We start from the raw sequence: 25808 nt of genomic DNA, 5'->3' as shown, positions 1-25808 counted from the left end.
GGTGGGGTGGTTGTGCCTAAGGGGAGCTGAGGGGGGTAAACCGGATGTGGACTTTGGTTTATTAGAGACTTTGGCAAACAGAAGGAGGAGGAAGGAGAGCCCACAGCAAAAACAGCCACTCTGGCCAAGACCAGGCTGTGGCCAAGGTGGGGTAGAGTGGATGAGTGACCAAGCCCTTGGTTTAGAGGAGGGCCTTGTCCTGGGGTGCACACGCCCATCCTTGTGCAGACCAAAGGGACGCCTGAGTTGAAGAATCATACTTTTCCACTGACCTCTGTGTTCTGTCTGGGGCTACTCCAGTTGATTAGAACGGAGCAGGGCTTCCTTATCTGGGGTGTGCAGGCGGGTAGTGGCCTCCCCCAACCGCCTCCCACACACTAGGGTCCGGGAGCCGTGGTCATGTTTCCACTAGGACCTGGGAGCCTTTCTCTGCCTGCCCCAGTGTCGTCCAATCCTCCCCCGCTTCCCGCAAAACAGGTTTGCGCACGCAGTGCGGGAGGACACACTGCCGCCTCACACTCCACCCTTGCCAGGAATTGAGGCAGGCGGCTAGTGAGCGGGAGGCCTCACGCGGCGGGGACGCGGTGGTGGCTGCTGAGGCAAGCGGCTGCACCGCGGGTTCAGAACTTTAGTGCGGTTCACTGCTGGGAGGGGGCGGCCCTGGGGGGTAAGGGCAGTGGCTAGGCCGGGGGCGGGGCGCGAGGCGGGGCTGGGGGTGGGGCTGCGAGCAGGCAACCCGGGGCTGGGGCCCCTGCCATTCAGCCGGATCGCTGCACACCCAGCTAGGTCAGCCTGTCAGGCTGCCTCCTTGGTCATCTGGCTATCCACCCAGCAGCGTCTGGCCCTTCCCCATGCTGGCACCCCGGACCACGGAGACCGCGGTCCCCATGTCCCAGACCGAGGCTGACCTAGCTTTGCTGCCCCCACCATCTCTCGCCACTGCGGGACCGCCCCGCATCGGGCCCCCTCCTCGCAGAGCGCGCCGCTTCTCTGGGAAGGCTGAGCCCCGACCGCGCTCTTCGCGTCTCAGTCGCCGCAGCTCAGTCGACTTGGGTCTGCTAAGCTCTTGGTGCCAGCCAGCCTCACCCGTTCCGGAACCACCGGATCCTCCCGACTTAGCTCGTCCCGGGCCCCCTAGGAGCCCACCACCATGCTTCAAAGAGCTCCCCGAGGGTACACGGACGGGGGCAGCCCCTGCGAAGACTGTGGATTCGGCGCATCCCGAGCTTAAGGGATCTGCAGGAGTCTCGGGGTCTGGGGAGCCGCTGAGGGTCGCCGATGCTGCAGCCCGGGAACGAAGGCGGGAGCAGGAAGAAAAGGAGGACACAGAGACCCAGGCTGTGGCAACATCCCCAGATGGCCGTTACCTTAAGTTTGACATTGAGATTGGACGTGGCTCCTTCAAGACGGTGTATCGAGGGCTAGACACTGACACTACGGTGGAGGTGGCCTGGTGTGAGCTGCAGGTGCGGCTGGGTGCCCCCACGTTTTGAAAGTCTTAGGATGGGAGACCAGGAAGACATCAAGGGAAGGGTGTATTTTTCCTTCCGAATGTCCAGAACCCCCTGCCCTTGCTGAGATATCTGGCTGACTGGCTGGGCTCAGGAGAAACAGGCAGGTAGTATATAGTGACTCTCCCAGAAGCATGGACATTCTTACTTTAAAATCTCCATGCAAATCCCTGAGAGTTGGAAAATAGGATGAGAAATTGGGTGGGGAAACCAACTAGATCTGGGTAGGGGACACCCTATCAGTTTCCTTCCCTGAATACCCACTCTTTCCCCATTATTTCCCCCTGAGTCCTGAGACTTTCAGTTGTGACCTTGGTCCTCTTACTCCCCCTTATTCCTCTGCTGAACAAGAGACTGGGATGCTGGAGATCAGGAGCTGGGTCAGGGTCCTCTCCACCTTCAGAAGGATTTAGGGCAGTTTTGGCAGAATGGTTCTTTCCCAGGCTGCTTCTGGAGCAGTCAGACTTCTGAACTTCTCCACAGCTGTGGAGAAGGCCTGTGGACAGGAAGCTCCAGCGCTGGCCTGAGTTCAGTCCTGCTTCTCATCTCTCTGCCTACCTGGGTTCTTTCTTACCAGACCCAAAGGCGCTAAGCCCTTGGACTTCAGAAATATGTTGGTTGGCAGGACTTTCTTCCTATTGCTACTATTCTGAATATGCGTGGGTAGAACCCAGTCAAAAAGCTTCAGATTCAGATTGGGGGACAGAGCCTGGGAGAAGATTCCCTTCACTTTGGCCCTGGCACTAGGCTCACCCCTTGCGCCTGCCAGTGCCGCACCCCAGGCTCTAGTCCAGACCAGGAGAGGAGGCCAAACCCGTGTGTCGGGAGGGAGAGGAGATGGGGGCGGGGTAGCCATGGTAGTGGTGGTGGAGGCGGTCTCCTGGCGCCTGGTCTTGGATCTTTTCTTTCTCTATATACCTCCCTCTGCAACCTCCGCCTTCTGTCTGAATCTAGCAGTTCCCAGTTTGTGGGGCCAACCCCTTGCCGGCCCCAATTCCCTGCCTGCTGTCCGCCCGCTGCCCGCCCGCTGCCCGCTCCCAGTGCACCCGCCTCCCGCCTCACGGCCAGACCAGGCGGCCACAAAGGCGCTATTGAGCTCAGGGCTCCCAGACCCGGCTACATAAAGGCGCTTGTGTCCTGCAGGGGGTCCAAGGGACGGCCCCAGGCCTAGGATGGGTGTGTCGTTGGAGCAACCCTAAGGGACGGAAAAGGAGTTCGGGGTCTGCAGTTGGTTGGACGAACTATCCCACCACTTCGATTCCATCTATGGATTCCGACCATCACCCCTCCCCCTGCTCCACTCCAGGTGCCCTATCCTCCTCTGGAGGTCTGGACCTGATGCTACCCTATTCCCCATTCCACAGACTCGGAAACTGTCTCGAGCTGAGCGGCAGCGCTTCTCCGAAGAGGTGGAGATGCTCAAGGGGCTGCAGCACCCCAACATCGTCCGCTTCTATGACTCGTGGAAGTCGGTGCTGAGGGGTCAGGTTTGCATCGTGCTGGTCACGGAACTCATGACCTCGGGCACGCTCAAGACGTGAGCTCTGGCCTGGGTGGGAGGGTCAGGGTGGAACATCTCCCCATGGTTGCCCCACAGCTTCCTGAACTTTCCCAAGCTGCTCAAATTCTCTACATCCAGGTCTAAAACCAGGCTCACTATCTCCCACCCAACCTACCTATGTCCCTGCCTAGATGAATGGCAATGCCCACCCAGGACTCCAGTCAAAATCTTAAGTGTCTTCCCAGACTTTCTCTCTGCCCTCACCTTCATCCCTCCTGTCTCCAAGTTCCTCCTCAATATCTCCATACTGGGCTTTCACCACCCCACCCTTCCTGGCAGCAACAACTAAAGGGACTTACCTGGTTGTCTGCCCTCCCTCCCAGCTCTGCTATCTTCCTGCAACCTGGAGGATCTTTCCTAGCTTTCCCATGGCCCTAGGGATAATGGCCATATTGGCTAAGCTACTCCCAAAGTCCTTAGGATTCAGCCTCATCTGCTTTCAGCCTAAGTTCCAGACTTCCAGAATTCTCAGTCTCATCCTGCCCTGTCACTTGCTTTGTCCTTGCCTTTGAGGGCAGTGTCTTATCTGCCTGGAAAGTCTCCATCCCTTCCCCCTTTCACACCTGAACTTCCTTTCCTTCGAGATACAAAGGTTATTTCCTCTGTGAAGGCTTCCCCCACGCTTGGGACAGTTAGTCATCCCTTCCCACAAACACATTGGCTGTGGCCCCATTTGCAAATTTACCACCAGACCCATTTTGTAATCTCATGACTATCTACCACATCCGACTCAGTTTCTCCCAGGGGCTTAGTGTGGACCTAGGTTAGAAAAATGCTGGCAGAAGACGCAGAGGCAAGGGTGGGATGAAGGGGAACTTCTCAGTGCGAGCCCTTCCCCTGCGGCTCTATCCCGCGACACGACCCTGGTTATGTGCCCTCTCCCAGGTACCTGAGGCGGTTCCGAGAGATGAAACCGCGAGTCCTTCAGCGCTGGAGCCGCCAAATCCTGCGGGGGCTTCACTTCCTACACTCCCGGGTCCCCCCTATCCTGCACCGGGATCTCAAGTGCGACAACGTCTTCATCACAGGCCCTACAGGCTCTGTCAAAATTGGGGACCTGGGCCTGGCCACGCTCAAGCGCGCCTCCTTTGCCAAAAGCGTCATTGGTGCGTCCCTCCAGGAGGGTCCTTGCCATTACTATCTCATCCATGTCAAGAGAGCACCTGGGATCCCCCTGCACCCCACAAGTAGAGCTTTAGAGATCCACGGACTAGGAGACCACGGGGGAGTTGGGGAGACCTATGTCATCCCCCCCACACACATTATAGGCAAGGGTTGGTCACCAGCACTTCAGAACTCTCAGGTTTGCCCCCGGGGCTGCCTAGCCCATTATATACCTATGTGGAGGGATGAGGTCAGAAGGAAGGCTTGACAGCCTGATCCTTGTTATGGATCCTACAGGGACCCCGGAATTCATGGCTCCCGAGATGTACGAGGAAAAGTACGATGAGGCAGTGGATGTGTACGCGTTTGGCATGTGCATGTTGGAGATGGCTACCTCAGAGTATCCCTACTCGGAGTGCCAAAATGCTGCGCAAATCTACCGCAAAGTCACTTCGGTGAGAGGGGTGCAGTTAGCGGGAGAGGGGATTCCAGATGCCACTCCCATTTTCCTGTCCCAGCTAGCCCGTGGTCAATGCCCTTTCCCTTTGCAAAGATAAAGATGCCCAAGTGAACACTTAAGGATATTGGATGCACAATGCCTCCCCCATCCCCGCCACAAACTAATTAGAATAATGATATGCCTAGGGCTTCCAGAAATTTATAAAGGATTATCCAGTCTCTCATCCAATCCTTTTAGCTGCTCCACAAGTTGAGGGAGGCAAATATTTTACCCTGAATCTTACAAATAAAACAGTTAAGGGGAGTCTTGTTCAAGGTCACACTGTCAATACTGGAGGAACTGAGACTTTTTCTTTTTTTTTTTCTTTTTTTTTTTTTTTTTTTTTGGTGCTGGGAATTGAAGCACAAGCAAGCACTCTACCACTGAGCTATATACATAAGCCCAGCCCTAGGGACTAGGATTGGAATTAAAATCTTCCTGTAGTTGTCGACAAGCTTTAGCGGGAGTTCTGGTTTCAAGCGGAAAGCTGGGGTGCCGAGAGACCTGATGCAACCCCTTCTCCTAGGGTACAAAGCCAAACAGTTTCTACAAAGTGAAGATGCCTGAGGTGAAGGAGATCATTGAAGGCTGTATTCGCACCGATAAAAATGAGAGGTGGGGTACGAGGGGCAGAGCTGGGTGGGAAAGAGGTGCAGGCACCATAGGGCTCCGCTCACGCCGAACCGCTCATAGGTTCACCATCCAGGATCTCCTGGCTCACGCCTTCTTCCGCGAGGAGCGCGGTGTGCACGTGGAGCTGGCGGAGGAGGACGACGGTCAGAAACCCGGTCTCAAGCTCTGGTTGCGCATAGAGGACGCGCGGCGTGGGGGGCGCCCACGGGACAACCAGGCCATCGAGTTCCTTTTCCAGTTGGGCCGGGACGCAGCGGAGGAGGTGGCACAGGAGATGGTGAGCAAAGGACAGCCTGAGCATGTAAATGAGCGTGTAAAGAGCGTTTTGGCGTCAACCAGAGGGGCCAGTGAGACAGGGTGGGCCCTGAAGCGGAGGGAGGGGCGTCTCTCCTCACCTGCGTGGCATCTCCTGCGTGTGTCTCCCTGCTTCTCCCATCCTAAAGCACCTGCAAACACATCCAATGTTCCTTTGCAGAACAAGCCCTGGATCCTCCAGTTCCCCTTCTTTAGCTCCTTCAGATACATTTATCTTGGAATGCCCTTTATCTATTTTCCTTTTCCACCTTCCCCCTCCCCCATTTTGTTCTCCCTCCCCCTTTCTTTCTGCATACTCAGAACCATCGGTTTCAGAAAAACTTTCCTTCTAGAATCAAAATTAAATGCTTTTTGGGGCTAGGGTTGTGACTGAGTTGGGGAGAGTATGCCTAGTACATGTGAGGCACAGGGTTTGATCTTCAGCACCACATAAAAATAAATAAATAAAATAAAAGGTATGTGTCCATCTACAACTAAAAAAAAATTTTTTTTTTTAAATTAAATGCTTCTTTTCATGACAGTGGGTCCTTGAGTAGCCCTCAAGCTGTCTGGTTGTATGGATACATTCCAGTCTTTCTCCTAGATTATAAACTAGATTATAAACTCCTTGAGGATAGAGACTGTTCTTTTTCTTCTTCTTTTTTCTTTCTATCCATGGCAGTGTTTGGCATATGATAGGAGCTTATTCATAGCCCACAATCCTATATGGTTTAAAACTCTTTAATATGCATTTGATCATTGCTACCAACCCTGCAGGGAGAGTAATTTTATCCTAACTTGTTGATAAGGAAACAGAAGCTCAAAGAGGTTAAATATCTTGTCCAAGATCCCAAGTAAGTGGCAAATCTGGATTTAAATTCAGGTAGTTTAGAAGTGCAGTCAGATCACTCGGATTTATTACCTTTATTCACCCAGCAAATCTTGCAGTTGAAATTAATGAGGAGGAAAAAAGAGGTGACGAACACGTGCTGGTGGAAGGAGGGGAGGTTCATAAGTGGAGAAGATGCCAGGGCAGAAACATGGGGGCAGGTTTAGGAAGGCCTGAGTAGGGGAAGGACAGAGGAATCCCCAGCAGAGGAATGGCAGTTGCTAGGGTGAGGATCATTGATGGTGGGTCAACAACCTGAGACTGTTTGAATGTGGCATACAAGCAGCTCTCCACAGCACAGCTCAGTCTGATCTGAGATCAAACCCTGCTTGATTATGTACAAGGGATTCTTGACTTTGGCACTACTGACATTTTTGCTTTGTCTTGTGCATTGTAGGATGTTGAAACAATCCCTGGCTTCTACTTACTAAATGCAGTAGCACCTATACTCTAGTTGTGATGATTAAAAATGTTTTACAGCTGGGCCTGGTGGCACATGCCTGTAATCCCAATGACTGGAGAGGTTGAGGCTGGAGAATTACAAGTTTGAGGCCATACTCAGCAACTTAGCAAGACCCGGTCTCAAAATAAAAAGTAAAAAGGACTGGGATGTGGCTCAGTGGTAAAGCGTCCCTGGGTTCAATCCTCAGTACAAAAAAAAAAAAAAAAAAGACTCTAGATTTTGCCAAGCCTTCCCCCCAGTATGATATGAGCCACTGACTTACAGTATAATCATGAACTGGTCGTTCAATTTACTTATCTCTAAAATGGGTTGATGAGATCTATTTCACAATGTTTTTGAAAGGACATAATAATGACAGTGTTAAGGAGTTGCCAGTTAATGGACATAGTGGCTAATCAATAAATGGTTCTCTTCCTCCCTTATCCTCAAGATGACCCAATGGATCTTTGAGGGGGATCCCACACTGTCTTCCTCACTCTCCCAACTCCAGGTAGCGCTGGGGTTGGTTTGTGAAGCTGATTATCAGCCAGTGGCCCGTGCAGTGCGTGAACGGGTTGCTGCCATCCAGCGAAAGCGTGAGAAGCTTCGAAAAGCTAGGGAGTTGGAAGCCCTCCCACCTGAGCCAGGACCTCTGCGAGCAACTGTTCCCATGGCTCCTGGTCCCTCAGTTACCTTCCCTGCTGAACCCGAGGAGCCAGAGGCAGACCAGCACCAGTCTTTCCTCTTCCGCCATGCCAGTTACTCATCTACCACCTGTAAGTCATCTCTGACGGTGGACCTAGGTCCCAGAACCCTGGATCTCTGCACCCCACCCATAAGTCCAACCCAGAAGCACTATCACTTGCCCTGCCTTTCACCTCAGCCATGACACTCCCTCTGGGAAAGAAGTCTCCCGCAGCTCCCTCCTTACTCCAGGCCCCTCTGCCAGACAGGTCCCCTCCTTTGCCACCACTTCCCTTTATTTTTTTGACCCCTTCTCCCTCCCTCACCAGCGGATTGTGAGACTGATGGCTACCTCAGCTCCTCTGGCTTCCTGGATGCCTCAGACCCTGTCCTTCAGCCCCTTGGGGGGGTACCATCCAGCCCCGATGAGTCCCATCTCCGCCTACCCTCGGTGAGAAGGGATCACACGGGGGAGCTCCCAGTCATTCCAAGCCTATGACCTGTCTCCCTCCTTGTAAATCTCAACCCCCTGACTTCTACTTTTGTCCTTATCTTCCCCGATTTCCTCTCCTTCCTATCTTCCCAGCATCCTTGCTGTCATCTCCCTGGATCTCAACAGTTATTTTCCCCTGACCTCATGAACCCTTATCCTATTTCAGGCTTTTGCCTTGTCCATTCCACGTTCTGGCCCTGGCAGTGACTTCTCCCCTGGGGACAGGTATGTTCTGGAATGATTTTGGGTGCCAGGATGAGACATTTGAAACTCTGGGGTCCCAGTGTCCACCCAGACACTTCCATCTTCCTTCCCTTTTCCAGCTATGCCTCAGATGCAGCATCAGGCCTCAGCGACATGGGAGAAGGGATAGGACAGATGAGGAGACCTCCAGGGAAGAATCTCCGGCGCAGACCCAGATCCCGGCTAAGAGTCACTAGCGTAAGAAAGGGGCGAAGAAGATGGAGAATGACCTACGAGGCCAAGAGGGCACTTTCATTGGACTGGGGAGATCAGCCAAGAAAGCAGAATAGCCATGAGGCAGCTAGTCTAGTTTCTAACGCCAGACCTTGGGGGTAGAGTCTACTTCTCTCCAAGTCCAGTCTGGCACTGTCACATGGCTAGAGTGGGAACACATGATGAAAACAGAGGTACTGACCATCTCCCCTCTCCTGACTTTGAATCTGAAGGTCTCAGACCAGAATGACAGAGTGGTCGAGTGCCAGCTACAGACTCACAACAGCAAGATGGTGACCTTCCGATTTGATCTGGATGGGGACAGCCCAGAAGAGATTGCAGCTGCCATGGTGAGGGGGATCACCAGGAGAGAGTGTTTGGATGGGGGACAAGAGTCTCCCTCCTGATGTGTGTTGGTGCTGAAACGCCCTGATCCCACAGCAAGGGGAATGAATATAAAACCCTGGTGAGCCCTCAGGCACAGTGACTCCGAGGACATCTCACCATTTGTTTTGGGGAAGATTTCTGTTTATCAAGTCGGGATTGGCTCCTCAGCTGGAGCAATTTGGGACTACCAGACTGGGTATGCACAAGTGCAGCATGTGAAGAGCATGCTAGATGTGGTGCTGTGGCTTTAGGTGGAGGATGGGTGGGGCAGCAGGGGAACAAGTGGGGCTTACCCAAGGTCTTGACAGATGAGTAAGAAAGGCAGAGAAGGGTGGAAAGGGCATGCCTCACAACAGGTCTGGCACAAGCAAGGCATTGCAAGTAGGGAGTCACTTGGAATATGGGGCTGTGAGGACTTCATGAGGCAACTACTGTCCCTGGAAGCAAATGGTCTTATAGGAAAATTGTGGGATGTAAGGGTGGGTAGTTGGAGTGGGCACAGATCGTAGATGGTCATAAGGGTTAGGCAGGGTGTAATACAATAAGAAAAGGTTTTGAAGAATGAAGACCATTCTGCCATAGAATATGGTAAGGGACTATGGGTTGAGAATCCAGCTAGAAGATAAACACAAGAAGCCAGATGCGACCAGGTGTGGTGGCACATGCCTATAATCCCAGTGACTCAGGAAGCTGAGGCAGGAGGATTGTAAATTCAAGGTCAGCCTCAGCAATTTAGTGAACTCCTGTCTCAAAATAAGAAATAAAAGAGTTGGCATTATAGCTCAGCAGTAGAAAGCCCCTAGGTTCAACCCCTAGTACAAAAAAAAAAAAAAAAAAAAAAAAAAAAAAAAAAAAAAGCTAGATGTGTATGAAGGAGAGGATGTATTATAGGGAAAGGAAAAGAAGGGGTAAATCTGAGGGTTGTTTCAGGAAAATAGTAACCTGTTGACATAGTACAGTGCAGGTAGTAGATGCCCAATAAATATTTGCAGAGTTGATATGATAGAGAGTTAGGGAAGGGGGATGTCAAGGGCGACTTGTAGCTTGGCAAAACTAAGAGGAGTAGGCCACCCAAACAGAAAGTTAAAAGCAGGCTTTTTAAGGGGTTATATTGAGCTTGAGTGACAGTCAATACAAGGTCCTCCATAGCAACAGGATATGGGTTGGGCGGAGCAAGAGAAAGGTGGGTTTAGGAGTCATCAGTATAGAGTTGAGATTGAAGAAAGATGGGCCTGCAAAATCAGAGACATAGAGGACTTGAGTGCATCTCAGTGGGTACTACTTGTTCTAGAATGGGAAGGGGGAAACTAAGTTACTGAAGGACATAAAGATGGAACCAAAGACGTAGGAAGATGTTAGTAAAAACTGAGCAAGGAGAGTTTTGAGTGGCATAGGGTGAAGCCTGAGGCAAGACCACACTAGCTTTTGTTAGGAGGTCTTTGTGGGAGACTATTTTCAATAGAATGGGGTTGGTGGATACTAGCTTCTGGGATGGTGGAGGGAATGGAATAAGAGAAATGTCAGGCTTCAGAAACTATAAATCATCTCCATCATGTCATTCACCTGTGTCCAGGACAAAGAAAAATGTCACCCTGTATATAGGCCTGTCTTCTTCCATCAGGCCACTTGACCCTTCTGGAGTCTTTTCTCCAGCCACACTGATTTCTTTTCTTTTTTTCCCCTCCCTCCCTTCTCTCTCTCTCTCTCTCTCTCTCTCTCTCTCTCTCTCTCTCTCTCTCTCTCTCTTTCCCATGCTACCAGGGTAAATCCAGGGGGACTATACCACTGAGCTTTTTAAAATTTTATTTTGAGACAGTGTCTTGCTAAGTTGCCCAAGCTGGCCTCAAACTTTCACTCTTCTTACCTCAGCCTCCTGAGTCACTAGGATTAGTATACATCACAGTATACAGCAAGCCACACTGACACATGGTCCTCTGAAGAGGCTGGGCACCTTCCTGCATCTGCTTCATCTGCTCAGGGGTCTGTCACCATAAGAGCCTTCTCTACTAGGCTCTCATGCCCGCTCAGACCACACATAACTAAAATGACCTTGCCCCTGAACCCAGGGTCATTCTCCTCTGTTTTCTTCACCAGTCCACTCCTCTGTGGTAGAATTCTCTTGAGATTTGGGTTTGATCTTGTTGCTTTTCACCCTAAAATCTTTAGTGGCTGCTTTGGTTGTAAAGTCCAAATGACAAAGCATAGCCTTTAAAATCCACAGCCTGCTCAGCTACGCTTGAGTCCTCACTATTTGAAGAATGTGCCATGCTTATCATGCCTCAAAGTTGTTCCACAGCTCTCTGCCTAAACTGTGGAACAGAGGAAAGGGTGGGTTTCTCCCCTTTTCCCCTCCCAGCCCCCACCCTGGGCACTGGGGATTGAACCCAGGAGTGTTCTACCACTGAGCAACACCCCAGTCTTTTTATTTTTTGAGACAAGATCTCACTAAGTTGCCCAGACTGGCTTCAAATTTGCAATCTTTCTGCCTCAGCCTCCTGAGTTTCTGAGTTCTGGGATTACAGGTGTGTGCCCCCATGCCTGGCAAAGGGTGGGCTTTCGTGTAATACCGAGTTTAAATTTCATCTCTGTTGAAATTTGGTGAACTTGGGCAAGTTTTTTTCTCTTTCTCTCTCTTTCTCTAACCCAGGGCTTCGTGCATGCTAGGCAAGTGCTCTACCACTGAGTTAACACCACCAGTTCTTTGGGCAAGTTTCTTAACCTCTCTGAATTTTAATTGCTTATTAGGTGGTAATATTCATTTTGCTAAGATTTTCTATATAATATGGTATACAGCATAAGAAGTGACAATTATGGTGGGTGCTCAAAAAATGGTTGTTTTTCTTACTCTAAAGTAGTAAGGTCCAGCTCCAAAGACTTACTGTGTAAAGTTGTCCCAGGTTCTCCCATTCCCACGGTTGTATGACCTGTTCCCTTATGGGAATAACATTTGGGGGAGGGTGATAAATAACAGACCTTTAGCATCTTTTTATTGTGGTAAAAAATTATAACATGAAACTTACCATCTTAACCATTTTGTGTGTGTGTGTGTGGTGCTGGGGATCGAATCCAGGGTCTTGTACTTGCAAGGCAAGCACTCTACCAACTGAGCTATCTCCCCAGCCCCCATTTTAACCATTTTAAGTGTACAGTTCAGTAATGTTGTATGTGTACTTTGTTGTGGAACATTCATGAAACAACAGCTCTCCTCGGTCCCAGAATAGTATTTCTATCTATTCTCATCTAGGAAAGGCTCATAAGCAGCTTACCTGTGAGCACCTTACCTACGAGGCTAACTTGCAGTAGCCTTTGTTTGTCTTCTCCACTAGATTTTGGGCTTAAGACTAGGATCTTGCTTCATGTTTCCCTATATTCCATGGTACCTAGCGCAATGCTTGGCATGTAATAGGTACTCAGTACATGTGGAGTTGAATGTGGCATTTACCATTTATGACTTTATTTCCTACTTCCCTTTGCCACGTGTGTGTATGTGAGCCTGAGTGGTATAGTTTATAAATCCTATTAGGGCAGGAGTTGGGTCCAACAGTATCAGGCAACAGAACAAAGAACTCAGACTCTGGTTTTCAGTAGACTGGGTTCAAATCCTATGACCCTGGGCAACCTGAATTTAACCTCTTTGAGCTTTGGTTATCTTTAAACTGAGGATGTTAATACAGAGCTCAGAAAGTCACTGGTGCTAATGTGATGATATATGTAGATGATATATGTAAGGCATCTTGTATATATAGTACATGCACCCTTTGAGTGTTAGCCTGTCACATAATAGATATTCATAAATACCTATTTTAGGTTGGTGGTTAGCAGAAATGACAGTGTGAATGGTTGGTTTTTAGGATCAAGGGCGAGGGCCAGAGATGAGTGAGATAACTGAGCATCCTCCCCATCCTATTAACCCTTGCCAGGTGTATAATGAGTTCATTCTGCCCTCGGAGAGAGATGGGTTTCTGAGCCGGATTCGGGAGATTATCCAGCGAGTGGAGACCCTGTTGAAGAGAGATACTGGCCCTTCAGAGGCTGCTGAAGATGCCCTAAGCCCCCAGGTCAGGCCCTTCTGGACATCTTCAGGAAGAATGGATTCTCTGCCAGAGTTCACTATTGTCTTCAACAGTCCCCTTGGGTTAACTCCTGTTTACCTCTGGGACCTTAAAACAGTGGCTCTTACCCCATTTTAGATATGATGAAAGTCATGGACTCTTGTTCTAGAAAAATGTGTTGAATGCATACTTTTCTTTTAACTCATTATTTTGAAATAATTTCAGACTTTCGAAGTTGCAAGAATTATACAGAGAACTTGTAGATACCCTTTGCCCAGATTTGCAAATTTTTTGTTTCGTGACATCAGCATTATCATTCTTCCTTCCTCTCTCCCCTCCCTGTAGTTTGTATGTATGTGTATACACACACACACACACACACACACACACACATACATACATACATCTCATTGTCTTCTGAGCCACTTGCACAGCTCATGCCCCTTGACCCCTAAATATTTCAGCACATACTTTTGAATCCTTGAAACTCATGTCTGGACTCTAGAGGCTCCTAGATCCTTGCTTAAAAATCCCAGTATGAAACGGTCCATCTGAGACTCAGCTTTCTGCACTGTGACTGTGCCACCCCACCTTTTTTTCTCCTCAGGAGGAGTCAGCACCACTGCCTGCCCTCCCAGGCCCCTTCCCCAACCCATCTATTGGTATGTACTGAGTTCTGTCCCTGTGTATCCCAACTCTTAGGGTTGCTTCTGGGAAGGACATAGGGCATGGGGGACTGGAGTCTCAACACTCACTCCTCCCCAGCAGAGCCCCAGAGCAGCACCTCCCTGGAACAGAGGAGTTGGGCAACCTTCTCCACTTCTCCATCTTCTCCTGGAACACCCTTGTCTCCTGGAAACCCATTTTCCCCTGGAACCCCCATCCTTCCAAGTCCCATTTTCCCCATCATTTCTCCCCCATGTCACCCTAACCCTTTCCCGCTTTCCCAGGTCTCCTCAAATCCCTCTCTATACTCCCCAAGCTCTCCACTTCCATTCTCCTCCTGTGCATCCCAGTTTCCAATCCCATCCTCTCCATTTCCTCTGAATTCTCTTTCTACCAGTTCTCCACCCCCATTCTCTCCTAGTTATTCCCAGATCACTCTTAATCCCCCTTCTTTTCCTCTCTGCCCCTCTCCTCCTCCCCTCCCCTCCACCACAGCATCCCCTCTCCTCTCTCTGGCTAGTGCCTTCTCTCTGGCTGTGATGACTGTGGCCCAGTCCCTGCTGTCCCCCTCCCCGGGGCTCCTTTCCCAGGCTCCTCCAGCCCCTCCTGATCCCCTGCCTAGCCTGCCTGCTCCCCTTGTTCCTTGTGACCAGGAGAGCCTTTCACCTCAAGCAGCCGAGATGGAGGGTGAGGTAAGTAGGAAATCAAGGGGGGATTATGGGATTCTGTTCTGGAGAATTTCCCTCCTCATGAACCCACACTTTGCAGGCCTCCCCAAATCCTGCTTGGCCACTCCTGGGTGAAGCCAGACTGGCACCCATCTCTGAAGGTGAGGCCTCTGATGACTGACCTTTGTCTGCCCATTATTCCCAACCTGCTTTATATCCTACCAGATTTCTCTCCTTCTCTTCATGCCTTCCTCCTTGTCTCCCTGCAGAGGGAAAGCCACAGCTTGTTGGGCGTTTCCAAGTGACTTCATCTAAGGAACCAACTGAGCCTCTTCCCTTGCAACCAACATCCCCAACTCTCTCCAGTTCTGTAAAGTTTCCAACTCCTCAGTTGACCTCAGAGAGCTCAGACACAGAGGATGGTGACAGAAGTGGGCCAGAGACCATGGAAGCTCTGGCAGAGAGCGACCGGGCAGCAGAGGGCCTGGGGGATGGAGTTGAGGAGGAAGGGAATGATGGGAAGGAACCTCAAGTTGGCAGCCCCCCACCCCTGAGCCATCCCAGTCCAGTGTGGATGAACTACTCCTACAGCAGCGTGTGTCTAAGCAGTGAGGAGTCAGAGAGCAGTGGGGAAGACGAGGAATTCTGGGCTGAGCTGCAGAGTCTTCGGCAGAAGTGAGTCTGGGGAGGATGGTGGAGCAAGAGGTGAACTTGGGAAAGCAAAATGTGGGAGAGCTCTCTCATGCCCTTGGTGCATCTTCAGGCACTTGTCGGAGGTGGAGGCATTACAGACACTACAGAAAAAGGAAATTGAGGACTTGTATAGCCGACTTGGGAAGCAGCCTCCACCTGGCATTGTGGCCCCTGCGGCTATGCTGTCCAGTCGCCAGCGCCGCCTCTCCAAGGGCAGTTTCCCTACCTCCCGCCGCAACAGCCTGCAGCGCTCAGAACCCCCAGGCCCTGGTGAGACTGCAGCTGCCCTGCTTCCATCTTTCCCGAGACCCCTTCCTTAGCAATTCAGTTTTCTTCCAGGCCCTGGGGTCTGCCTCTTGGTTTGAGGGAACTATACTCCCTCTCCTTACTGCCCCTTCCCTCACTGCTCTCCCTTCCCCGTCCTGCTCCCAGGCATCATGCGAAGGAATTCCCTGAGTGGCAGCAGCACCGGCTCCCAGGAGCAGCGGGCAAGCAAGGGGGTGACATTCGCCGGGGATGTTGGCAGGATGGTGAGGGCAGGCCCAAGGGAGGGAGAGCCCAGGGAATGGTAACTGGCAGCAGCTTTGCCTTCCTTCCACCTTGGAGGTTTCTTCAGTGCTTTTCTTTTTTCCTTTCAGTGAATTCAGAACAGAAGCCATTTGTCTCCCACACACCATGGCCCAACATGGTGCTTGTGCTCTCTGAACCTGATGCTTCTCTGACCAATTCAACTCAGCAAGAAAGACCCCAGTACTGAGGGGTAAACAGCCAGGGGGGCATGAAGAGTGCAGCTGTTTTATGGTGAAGAGTGAAACATGGGAACTCTTTGCTTTGTGGAGGTGTCAGTTCTGCAGCCTGCCATCTTCATCTCCAACCCCTACCCAGCCAATGGTCAACCACTAAGCAATCCCACCCAAGCCCAGATGCTTCTAGAGGGTTCACTCCTGGATGGAAGAGTGTAGGGGGTATGCTCACATCAGAATTAGCTGCAGTCAATAAAAAATGCTGAAAATAAGGACTGTGAATCTCTTGTTATTTTTAGAGCTGGGAGTAAAGCCTTGTGCACTAAGGCAGGGGAGAGTTTAGAAGGGACTCTCTTTTTACAACAGGAGGCAGGGTGGAAGCTGCCCAGCTGTCTTCATGCCACCAGGTCATGAGGAAACTGCAAGGTCAGTGATCCACTAGACCAAGCAATATCCCCTTCAGACCCCACCCCACGCCTGTAAAGGCAAATATAAGTGAAAGTTAAAAGACAAGGCTTCTTGTCTCTCATCCTTCATCCATTTACCTAAGGATGGGAAAAGGCAGTAAAGTTTGAGTAAGTTTGTTCTTGAGGGCAGAGGACAGAAGAGTGACCTTCCTTCCCCTAAGACCTGGTTCAGCCTCAAACAGACCAGTGATCTCTCCCTTAAATCAGGTGGAAAGATCTTACAGAAACAGTAATTCTAGTTAAACATTTACAGCTCCCTGGGGCAATGCCACTGTTGTAGCTACTGCCCATGGAGCTTTCCAGCATTAAGTACCATGCATCGCTCAGCCCCCCATACCAGTTTGGCTCCAGGAGAAATGACTGTTTATTATTCTTAACTTGACCTTACCTTTCCCATTTCAGGCTCTAACACTGCACAGAACTGCCACCCCCACCCCATAAGTTGGTCCTCTGGAAGATGAAGGAGGCTAAACCACAAAGTTTGAGAAAAGCCAAGGTTGTATACTCTCAAGCAAGGAAACAAATAAAAAGGATTCACTGTACACAGTGCATAGGATAGGGACAAGATTCCACTGACAGTGGCCAAATGCACAGTCTCTGCTTTCTTGGGTTTAATCACGATCCAAAGTCAGTTAAGTAGGCCAGTGATGCTGTGCACAAGCAATTTCTACAGGGTCATGGAGTATGATCCATCATGTAAAGGGACTCCACCAGACTGGAGATAGGCAATGCCCATCCAATTCAGGGTTCTGATGCCCTCGCAAGAGCTCGGGCTCTGGCAGCTTTGGCCTCGTCTTCCAGCTCGTCAAGGAAACGCTCCTGGGACACCGAGTAGAAGGTGTAGCCATCTGGAGAGGTGGGTTCAGGAAGTTACTTGCAATATAGACATTCCCTTCTCCTATCACCCGTTATTCCTATCACCCTATCACCCAAATGAGTGATTCCAGAGTCCCAAACTCTGCTTTTTTTGAACCCTGACCTCAACAACTCCCTCATTATTCCCAAATCACATTTAAAGAGCACCTGAGAAATAGAAAGGCTGGTATTAACCCTATTTCACCCAAACATTAAATGCCTGGTTCGGTCCTCCCACACGCTTTTATTCCCCTGCCTGTATCCCTATCTGCGGTGCAGCCAGGACGGATACAAATTGCTAACACCAGGGCCCCGATGCCCAGGCCGGTCACGATGTTCCGGGTCCGCCGCTGTGGCAGCGTCTTCTGCCACTGGGCAAGCTGCACCTGCTGCATGAAGTGCAGTTGCGCGGGAGTCAGTTTTTCCCGAGTCGGGTCGATGCGCTGAGCGAAGGGGGCCTTTCCATTCTTGGAATCGAGAGGATCACCAGCCCCCGGCGCCGCCATGTTGCCGCTCCGCCCTTCGCAGTCCCGAGGCGCGGGGCTCACTGGGAAAGTAGTCCTTGCCCACCGCCGGGAATGCTGGGAGTTGTAGTCCTTATTCACTTTCCTGTGCAGAGTAGCGGCGGTGACCCTAGAGGAAGGGCCGGAATGGCGGGAAGGGGCCGTGCTTCCTGATTGGCTGAGGGTCCCGCGGCCGTTGGAGCGGGAAAAGCTGTGGAGAGCTCGAGACTGTGGTGGGAAGTGGGTTTTCCTCAGACTTGAGGCAGGGACAAACATTACAAGGGGACGGGGAACCTGGGGCGTGCTGAAGGCTTCCGAGAGAAGCTAAGTTTATGGATCCAGAGAACTGTCCCAGGGCCCCCAAAGGCTTCTGAATATGGACAGACCTGTGAGGCCAAGATTGAACTCCCTCAGTGACTTTCAGTTTGGGGCTGTTGCCACAGAAACCATTGAAGACGCCCTGCTTCACTTGGCCCAGCAGAATGAACAAGCAGTGCAGGAGGCTGGGGGACGGATGGGCAGCTTCAGGAAGACCCGGATCGTGGGTGTGGATGCAGGGCCGGGGAGCGGGGTTGATGGGCGTCTTTGAGGCACTAACCTTGAGATTCGTTTTATTTTATTTATTCAGTTTTTTTTTTTTTTTTTTTTTTTTTTTTTTTTTTACTTTGTACCTGCTTTATTGCCAGGTGCTAGGGCTGTAGTGATGAACAAGATGTACCCGCACCCCACCCTTTACTTCTTCAACATATATAGAGTACTTAGAAACTGCCTGCCATAGAAAGAGGAAATAGGTGGCCCTTGCTCACAAATTATGTGCAATCTTCGGAGGGATATTTGGACAAATAAATAACTAGGTACAAGTTTGGTTAGATAAGTGACATAAGAGATAAACAAGCTTTTACAGATATTGAAAGGATGGGGTAATAGAAGGAATTAAGAGGTGGTCTAGGCATTGTGACATTTGAAGTAGACCTTAAAGGAAGGTTGGTTGATGAAGGTGGAGAAGGGGGACAGCCTTTCTACCAAAATGGGATAGCGGGAATAAAGTGAGGGAAGCTTAGGATGTGTGGGGATACAGAGTAGCCCACCAGTCAGAGCTCTTGGAAGAGTAGTTGGATTTAAGACAGGTGGTTTGGTGACATTCCATGTAGAAGTTTGAAGGTCAAGGGAAAGAAGTTTATACTTGATTTAACAGGAAAACGAGAAAATGTTGAAGGTTTTGAAATAAGGTAGTGGTATGACTGTAACTTTTGCCTTGGCAAAAATTATTTTGGATGTGATGTAAAGGATGGATTTGACTAGAGAAAGATGGGAAGTAGGCAGATCAGAGGCGCCTCTGTCAGTAATCTAGGCAAAGGATGGAGAAAATGACAAGGGAGGATGAGTTAAAAACATTTCAGAAGCAAAATCTAGGGTTCTTCCCTAGGTAAATTTAAAAAGTGAAGAAGGAAAAGATGACCATATGAAAGGGTTGTGTCTCAGAGACTGGGAGTACAGTGGTGCCATTAAAAGAAACACACACACACACACACACACACACACGTGCACGCGCCACAACCCAAAACCAAAAGAGGAGGAACTGACTTTGAGAAAAATAATTGTTTTGGTTTTGGATCTATTGAGTTTACGGTACTTGAAGAACATCTAGAGGAAAGTTTCTTGCAGGTAGTTTTAAAAAGCAGGTCAGGGGCTGGGGTTGGAGCTCAGTGGTAGAGCACTTGCCTAGCATGTGTGGGGCACTGGGTTCAATTCTCAGCACCACATATAAATAAATACAAAATAGAGGTCTATCAACATCTAAAATTTATTTTAAAAATAAAACATGCACAAAGTAGGTCAGAACTAGAAATAAAGGTTTGCAAGTTATCTTCAATGATATTGTTGAAACAGGCAGAGCATCAACGTGTAGGAGAAAAGAAAAGCAGGTCAAGGACATTTCCTTGGGAAACATTTTGTGTTCAGGAAATTAGAATAATATGAAGAGTTGTGAAGGAAATGGAGAGGTTGGGGATATAGGAGCAAAAGTTCCAAGGGACTTTTGGAAGCCAAGAGGAGAGTTTCCAGAAGGATGATATTCTGCAGGTTCAGATGTCTTAGGAATATCAACAGGAATGAAGGTTGCAAAAAGGCCATCCTATTTAACAATTTGGACATATAATTATTTCAGCAAGTTGGGAAAAGTAGAAGCCAAATTGCAGAAAGTTAGCGAGTGAGTGATGAAGTGGAAGCAGTGGGTGTGTAAGAAATTCAGCAGTGATGGGAAGAAGAGAGATAGAGACTGAGCTTGTGATCATGGAAGAGGAGCTTCTTTTTATTTAATAGACCTGAGTGTGTTTGTAATCAGAGTAGATGGATCCAGTATTGAGGGAGAAATGTAACCATCATCCATTCCTCCTGAGCCAAGCCGTTTTCTTGGAAAATTAAAATGGAAACCAGAAACAAATGCTCAGATGATTCAGACCAAAACCAAAACAAATGAAACAGCTGAGTGTAAACATACACACACGTGGGTACACATGTGCACGCGCACACACACACACACACACACACACACACATCCCAAAACTAAAACTAGCTAGTAATACACAAAAGTTTTTTTCTGAATTGCTCAAACTAATTCTGTTCTTCATTGGACATTGCTAGCAAAGCTGTAGTCGCTATAACTATAAGATTTTGTACATGTATGTATGTAATGTCTGTTGAGTAGATTGATAAACTGTTCTTGTGTCTTTTTAAAAAAATATTTTTTCTTTTAAGAGAGTCAGATTTTTCTCTAAAGACAATTGATAATCCAACTACATGTATACAGATTGAGCATCCCTTATCCAAAAATACGAAACTCTTTGAGTGCCAACATAATGCTCAAAAAGTTTTGGAGCATTTCAGATTTCAGATTTTCAAATTAGGGATGCAAATATTCCAAAATCCAAAAAGCTCTGATGTCTGAAACCTTTCTGGTACCAAGCATTTCAGATAAGGGAGACTCAACCTGTACTCTTTGGTCATCAATGTTAACAGTTCTTAGGTCTATAGATTTCTTTGCTGAAAATGGAAATTTACCCTTTTTTCTACCTTCTAATGATATTGCAAGCTAAATAGAATTCTATTGGGGATATTCTTTTAAAGAGTGATAGGAGGACTAAAATCTTGCCAAGTGTCTTGGTCTTCTCACCTTCCTAGTGATTCCTTCCCCCTAAATTGAACTATGTGCCTGATTTAGGGAATGTCTCTTTAAGACAAGTCATTACACAGTAATAAATTTGCTCCTGGGGAGAGGTTCAGCCACCATAGATTTACCCAACAAACTGATGGTGGAGAGGTAGTGTCCAGCTGTAAGGTGAATCGTGTTTGTAAAGCAATGGGAGTCCTCCAGAGGGTGGTTACTAAACAAACAGTTTTATAAAGACTATTGAAGCTCCAGGAGGGACCTTTCTCTTCCCTGCCAACATTCCACCGAAAACAGAATATAGGGGTTAGGGTTTTTATCCATCCGAGAATCTTCCTTGAAGCTGAAGGTTCCCAGCATGATGTAGCTGGTATGTTTGTGTATAACTGGGTGAGGCCTTTATCAGCTGAGACCCACAAGAATGCTTTTGGGCCACTGAGGGGGCTTGTGAAGCCCATGACTGAGTCAGCCTCCATTTTATGCCTCTGATCTGCCTTATGGCAGCAAAGAAAACCAAGCTCAGCTTTGGTTGTTTCTGTCTCATTTTTCTCACCTCTTGACCCTCTTTCGCTTAGCCCCCTCATGGCCTTTACATAACACCAAGAGTTTACAAAGTGGTTTGGGTTGCATTTTGTAAATTAGGCTCTTCTTTCCTGTTTTGGCAGAGTTTATTTTTCTCCTGTCTGAACAATGGTGTTTGGAGAAATCTGTGAGCTATCAAGCTGTAGAAATCCTAGAAAGGTAAAACCCTGAGCCTTTTTGAGTGGTATTTCTCAGAATGGCTAATGTACCTATATCTTAAAAAAAAAAAAAATACTAGTTGCCAGGCAGAGTGAGGGTGCATGCCTGTAATCTCAGAAACTCGGGAGTTTGAGGCAGGAGGATGGCAAGTTTGAGGCCAACCTCAGCAACTTCAGATTGTCTCAAAAAGTACCTCAGTGGTAGAGCACTCCTGGGTTCAATCCTCAGTACTAGAAAACAAAACAAAAATACTAGTTGCCTTACTCTGAGGCCTCTGAGTACTCTGCCCCTTACTCTTACACCCTTTCTCTTTTACTTGCAAGTATAAATTTTTTATCCAGCACTTGATACCTGAGAGGATAAAATGAAGCATAGTTAGAATCACAGTGCGGATTCTTTCCTCTCCCTTTCCATTCCTTGCAGGTTTATGGTTAAGCAGGCAGAGAACATCTGCAGGCAAGCCGCAATCCAGCTGAGAGGCAATGAGAAGATAGAATCTCAGAATTGGAAGGCTCTGAAAGAGCAGCTTTTCAATAAGTTTATCCTTCGTTTGGTGTCATGTGTTCAGCTGGCCAGCAAACTTTCCTTCCACTACAAAGTAAGGAGCTGGGGTAGCTTGTGGGCACCTGAGTGGTAGAAAGAAACCAGCTCATTGAGGTGGCTGAGAAACCAACTCCTAGGCTAGGTGGTACTACTCATGTGGAAATTCCAGAGTATAATTATGTTTCCTAAGCATACCTCCTAAACACACACACACACACAGTCACACCGAGGTAGTTATTAAATAACCTGAGGTTCTGTTCCTGAAGTATAATTGCTGAACAGATGCCATCATTCACACAGGTCACCTTTCCTCCCCTTGGATTCAAGGACAGTTTGCATAAGATGCCTGATTTGCCAACACATCTATCACCATTTAAGGAAAAGTATTACATTTTAGGAGGATAAAATGTTACCACATTACTACCCAATGTCTGTGCAGCCAAATACATTTGTTCAGCAAATATTTATTGAGTTTCTTCTATGGCAGATGTTGCACTAGGTACCATAGCTACAACAATAAAAATATTACTTGTGCTTTCAAGGAATGTATTATCTAATGAGAAAAGACAAATATACACATAGGGTAAAAAGGTGCTATGATTAGTATAAATAACAGAGGGTTGAGACTGTACCTGATCGGCCTTGAGAGTTAAGGAAGTATATTTAGAGAAAATGATTTCTTGAAGTGGGGATGGGTGGCAGATGAGTGAGTCCCAAGAAAAGAGGGTACACAGTTTGGGAGGGCAGTAGGAAGAAAGGGAGGGAAGGGAGGGAGATCTAGGTCCAGGAAGCAGCATGGTGGGTTTGGGAACTGCAAGCAATCTGCACAATAAGCATAGAATTTAAGGGACAAATACCAAGAGGGAAGACTGGCAATGAAGGCATGGGTTGGGCTGTGAAGAACTTAGTACATTCTGCCAAAATATATGACCTGTATCCTGACATCCTTCTCTCCCTCCCTGTTTTGTTTTTCTTTACTCAGATAATCAGCAACATTACGGTCTTGAATTTCCTCCAGGCTTTGGGGTATCTATACACTAAAGAAGAACTGCTAGAGTCAGAACTTGATGTTTTGAAGTCCCTGAACTTCCAAATAAATCTGCCCACTCCTCTGGCATATGTAGAGATGCTTCTTGAGGTTTTAGGTACTTCATTGTGTCAAGAAATGTGGGTTGGAGATTTCCATAGAAGGCAATAAAAATAAGTGCTCCGGGGTGTGGGAACAGCAGGCAGAACTTGCCAATGAAGTGCGGTAGGAAGTCTGACTGAAAAAGGTGCTCCCTCCAGCACCTGATAGGGGAAGTAGTCAGAGGTCTCAGAAACTGGTTTCTGTTTGGACTCACTAGGTACTTTTTTTGTGTGTGGGGGGGTGGGGGGTGCCCAGGCCCTCATCCTTTCGAGGCAAGCACTCTACCACCTGAGCTACATCCCCAGCCCAGTATTTTCTTATTGCAGGAGTAAACGGTTGATTTTATGGAGACAGAAGATAAGATAGGAACAAATATACTGTAATTGTATATATACTGTAGATGGAGGTTTCTCTACCTTTGTCCTTTGCAACTGACCTGCTTATAGAACGTAGGAACCAGGAAGCACAATAGTAGCTAAACAGCTCTATGTCATAAGACAATGGTCATTATAATTAGAGAACATCCACTTAATGCTTCCTGATCTGCTCACACTCCATCTAGGATACAATGGTTGTTTGGTCCCAGCCACACAGCTGCATGCAACCTGCCTGACCCTGCTTGACCTGGTCTATCTTCTGCATGAACCCATATATGAAAGTCTGCTGAGGGCTTCAATTGAGAACTCCACACCTAGTCAACTCCAAGGGTAAGTAACTCCTCTAGGGTAGGTTCCTTCCAGGAACAAGGAATAGGGGACAGATCACAAGAATGTGAGAATGTGAGGAATGGAATTACTCTAGTAAGGCCCACTGAAAACCTACACAGGTTACCTGGTTCTCATTAACTTCTTATATCTTGCTTGGATGCAGATGACTGAGCCCAATCAGGAAAACTCTAAAAGCTTTTACTTCTGGATTTAAATTACTTCAAGTAATTAACTTTCTTTCCTATGTCTTTCTTTATAACTGCTTATAATTTTAGGTTAGGGGACTGACTGCTTTTATAGTTACTTGGGGGAAAAACAGTCATAAGGTTGTAACTTGGACAAAAGTTTTTGATTACTGTAAAGTCAGACTGGTTAAAGGCCTTACAGATACATTTGTTAGGGAGACAGATGGAACAACAAAAGGCCTATAAACCACTCAGACACGAGGGCATGTTTTAATCCCAGTTGAGTTGGGGGAGAATAGGGGAGCAGGTCAATTAGCTACTACTTGACCATTTCCTTCTATGTTTTAAAACATCCAAGATGGTCAACATAAGCAAATTGTAGTTTAAGTTGGAAGATCAAGTTTCTTTCTAGCTCCAAAATTAATATGGTTTTAATCACTCAGGGAAAAGTTTATTTCAGTGAAGGAAGACTTCATGCTGTTGGCAGTAGGAATCATTGCAGCAAGTGCTTTCATCCAAAACCATGAGTGCTGGAGCCAGGTATGCATCACCAAGCAGGACCAGCATGGTCAGAATTAATTTAATAGAAAGCATTTCTCCATCGGTTAAACAGAAGTTAACCTACAAAAGATAGGTGCCAAGACCCAGAACTAGGGTGACTGAACAGGATCTGGGAGGGAAAAAACTAAGGCAGGATTGAAATATTTTCTCCTGTTTTCCCTCTTTAAAATTGGAAATAGATGCTCAAATTCAGCATGTTCATTTCACTTTATAATTCTGACCTGCATGTTTAAAGTCTAGTAGTACACCTTCCCTCAAAAAGAAAATGTCAAAGCCCAAATATTTATATTTCACAAAATTTATCTCCAGCAGAGGGCTATGCCCAGCAGAAATTTTCCATGCCCAACACTTATCAGGGCGCATCCTAATGTAATTTGGCCATTGGCAAGCATTGGAATCTGGATTTACTTTTCCCTGTAGGTTCAGAGAAATGAAAAACTTTTTATATTTGGCTTAAGAGATCATCCCAAGCAGTGTGTGTGTTTGTATATGTGCACTTAACACATTATTTAGTAATACAAAATCTGTCTCTATTTGTGAAGGTCGTGGAACATTTGCAGAGCATCACTGGCATTGCCTCGGAGAGCATTGCTGAGTTCTCTTATGCAATCCTGACTCACAGCGTGGGAGCCAACACTCCAGGGCGACAGCAGCCTGTTCCTCCCCACCTGGCAGCCAGAGCTCTGAAGGCTCCTGCTTCCTCTAACACATGAGGCAGGCCGAATTCACCAAATATAAACAGCCTTCGGTCACTGTACTCATCCCTCCCTTTGTTTACTTTCATACTCAGAGTACAAAAGTTCCAAGTCTCTTTTGATCTGTATTTTGTATTCTTTTTTTTTTTTTTGGCATAATAGGGCTTCCACACAGGGCCTTGTGCATGCTAGGCAAATGCTCTACCACTGGGCTACCTTCCCAAGCCTTTTTATTTTTCCATTTTGAAACAGGGTCTTTCTAAGTTGCCTAGGCTGGCCTCAAATTTGGCAGTCTTCCTGCTTCAGCCTTCCAAGTAGCTGGATTATTGGTGAGTGCCACCACACCTGGCTGTTATCCCAATTTCACGCACATTTTTCAGTGTCAGAGTCAGGGTGCATAAGAACGTCCTTTTTGTCATATAAGCCTAAAAGTGTCAAAGAGCTTGGAGGAGATAGATTAGTGAAGTTGGTTTATTTTTGT

The 25808-nt window shown here is 48.0% G+C and overlaps 3 protein-coding genes across 8 annotated transcripts; 2 read left to right on the top strand and 1 right to left on the bottom strand.

Annotated features, from left to right (window-relative positions):
- Window positions 1-791: 791 nt before the first annotated feature.
- On the top strand, window positions 792-16019 carry Wnk4 (WNK lysine deficient protein kinase 4). 5 transcript variants are annotated; one of them, XM_047543560.1, is made up of 19 exons: window positions 792-1466; window positions 2876-3048; window positions 3958-4178; window positions 4474-4631; window positions 5202-5290; window positions 5369-5585; window positions 7445-7709; window positions 7947-8068; window positions 8277-8335; window positions 8434-8551; window positions 8800-8916; window positions 12874-13011; window positions 13613-13667; window positions 13774-14363; window positions 14440-14500; window positions 14609-15014; window positions 15103-15302; window positions 15465-15562; window positions 15671-15813. In XM_047543560.1, exons 1-19 carry the CDS (start codon window positions 852-854, stop codon window positions 15671-15673), a joined length of 3705 nt encoding a protein of 1234 aa, XP_047399516.1. In that variant the 5' UTR covers window positions 792-851; the 3' UTR covers window positions 15674-15813. The 5 variants fall into 5 exon arrangements, with proteins under 5 accessions (XP_047399516.1, XP_047399515.1, XP_047399517.1 ...); XM_047543559.1 differs by having other exon boundaries at window positions 13771-14363; XM_047543561.1 differs by lacking the exon at window positions 15465-15562 and having other exon boundaries at window positions 14167-14363; window positions 15671-16019.
- A 569-nt stretch (window positions 16020-16588) lies between these two features.
- LOC124979192 (cytochrome c oxidase assembly factor 3 homolog, mitochondrial) lies at window positions 16589-17623 on the bottom strand. The gene is made up of 2 exons (XM_047543621.1): window positions 17390-17623; window positions 16589-17090 (listed from the first exon to the last, which is right to left on the bottom strand). The coding sequence occupies exons 1-2, from the start codon at window positions 17601-17603 to the stop codon at window positions 16984-16986; spliced, it is 321 nt and encodes a 106-aa protein (XP_047399577.1). The 5' UTR covers window positions 17604-17623; the 3' UTR covers window positions 16589-16983.
- Window positions 17624-17765: 142 nt separating this feature from the next.
- Cntd1 (cyclin N-terminal domain containing 1) lies at window positions 17766-25345 on the top strand. Of its 2 annotated transcripts, none has more exons than XM_047543597.1 (7): window positions 17766-17833; window positions 21432-21507; window positions 21931-22105; window positions 23033-23195; window positions 23742-23886; window positions 24515-24611; window positions 25175-25345. In XM_047543597.1, exons 3-7 carry the CDS (start codon window positions 21935-21937, stop codon window positions 25343-25345), a joined length of 747 nt encoding a protein of 248 aa, XP_047399553.1. In that variant the 5' UTR covers window positions 17766-17833; window positions 21432-21507; window positions 21931-21934. The 2 variants fall into 2 exon arrangements, with proteins under 2 accessions (XP_047399553.1, XP_047399552.1); XM_047543596.1 differs by lacking the exon at window positions 17766-17833 and adding an exon at window positions 17907-18145.
- The last annotated feature ends 463 nt before the right edge of the window (window positions 25346-25808 follow it).

This window comes from Sciurus carolinensis, chromosome 3 (genome assembly GCF_902686445.1).
Source record: "Sciurus carolinensis chromosome 3, mSciCar1.2, whole genome shotgun sequence".
Taxonomy (NCBI): Eukaryota; Metazoa; Chordata; class Mammalia; order Rodentia; family Sciuridae; genus Sciurus; species Sciurus carolinensis.
The sequence above is the reverse complement of the archived record's forward strand: the minus strand, read 5'-3'. Positions and strand labels throughout refer to the sequence as shown.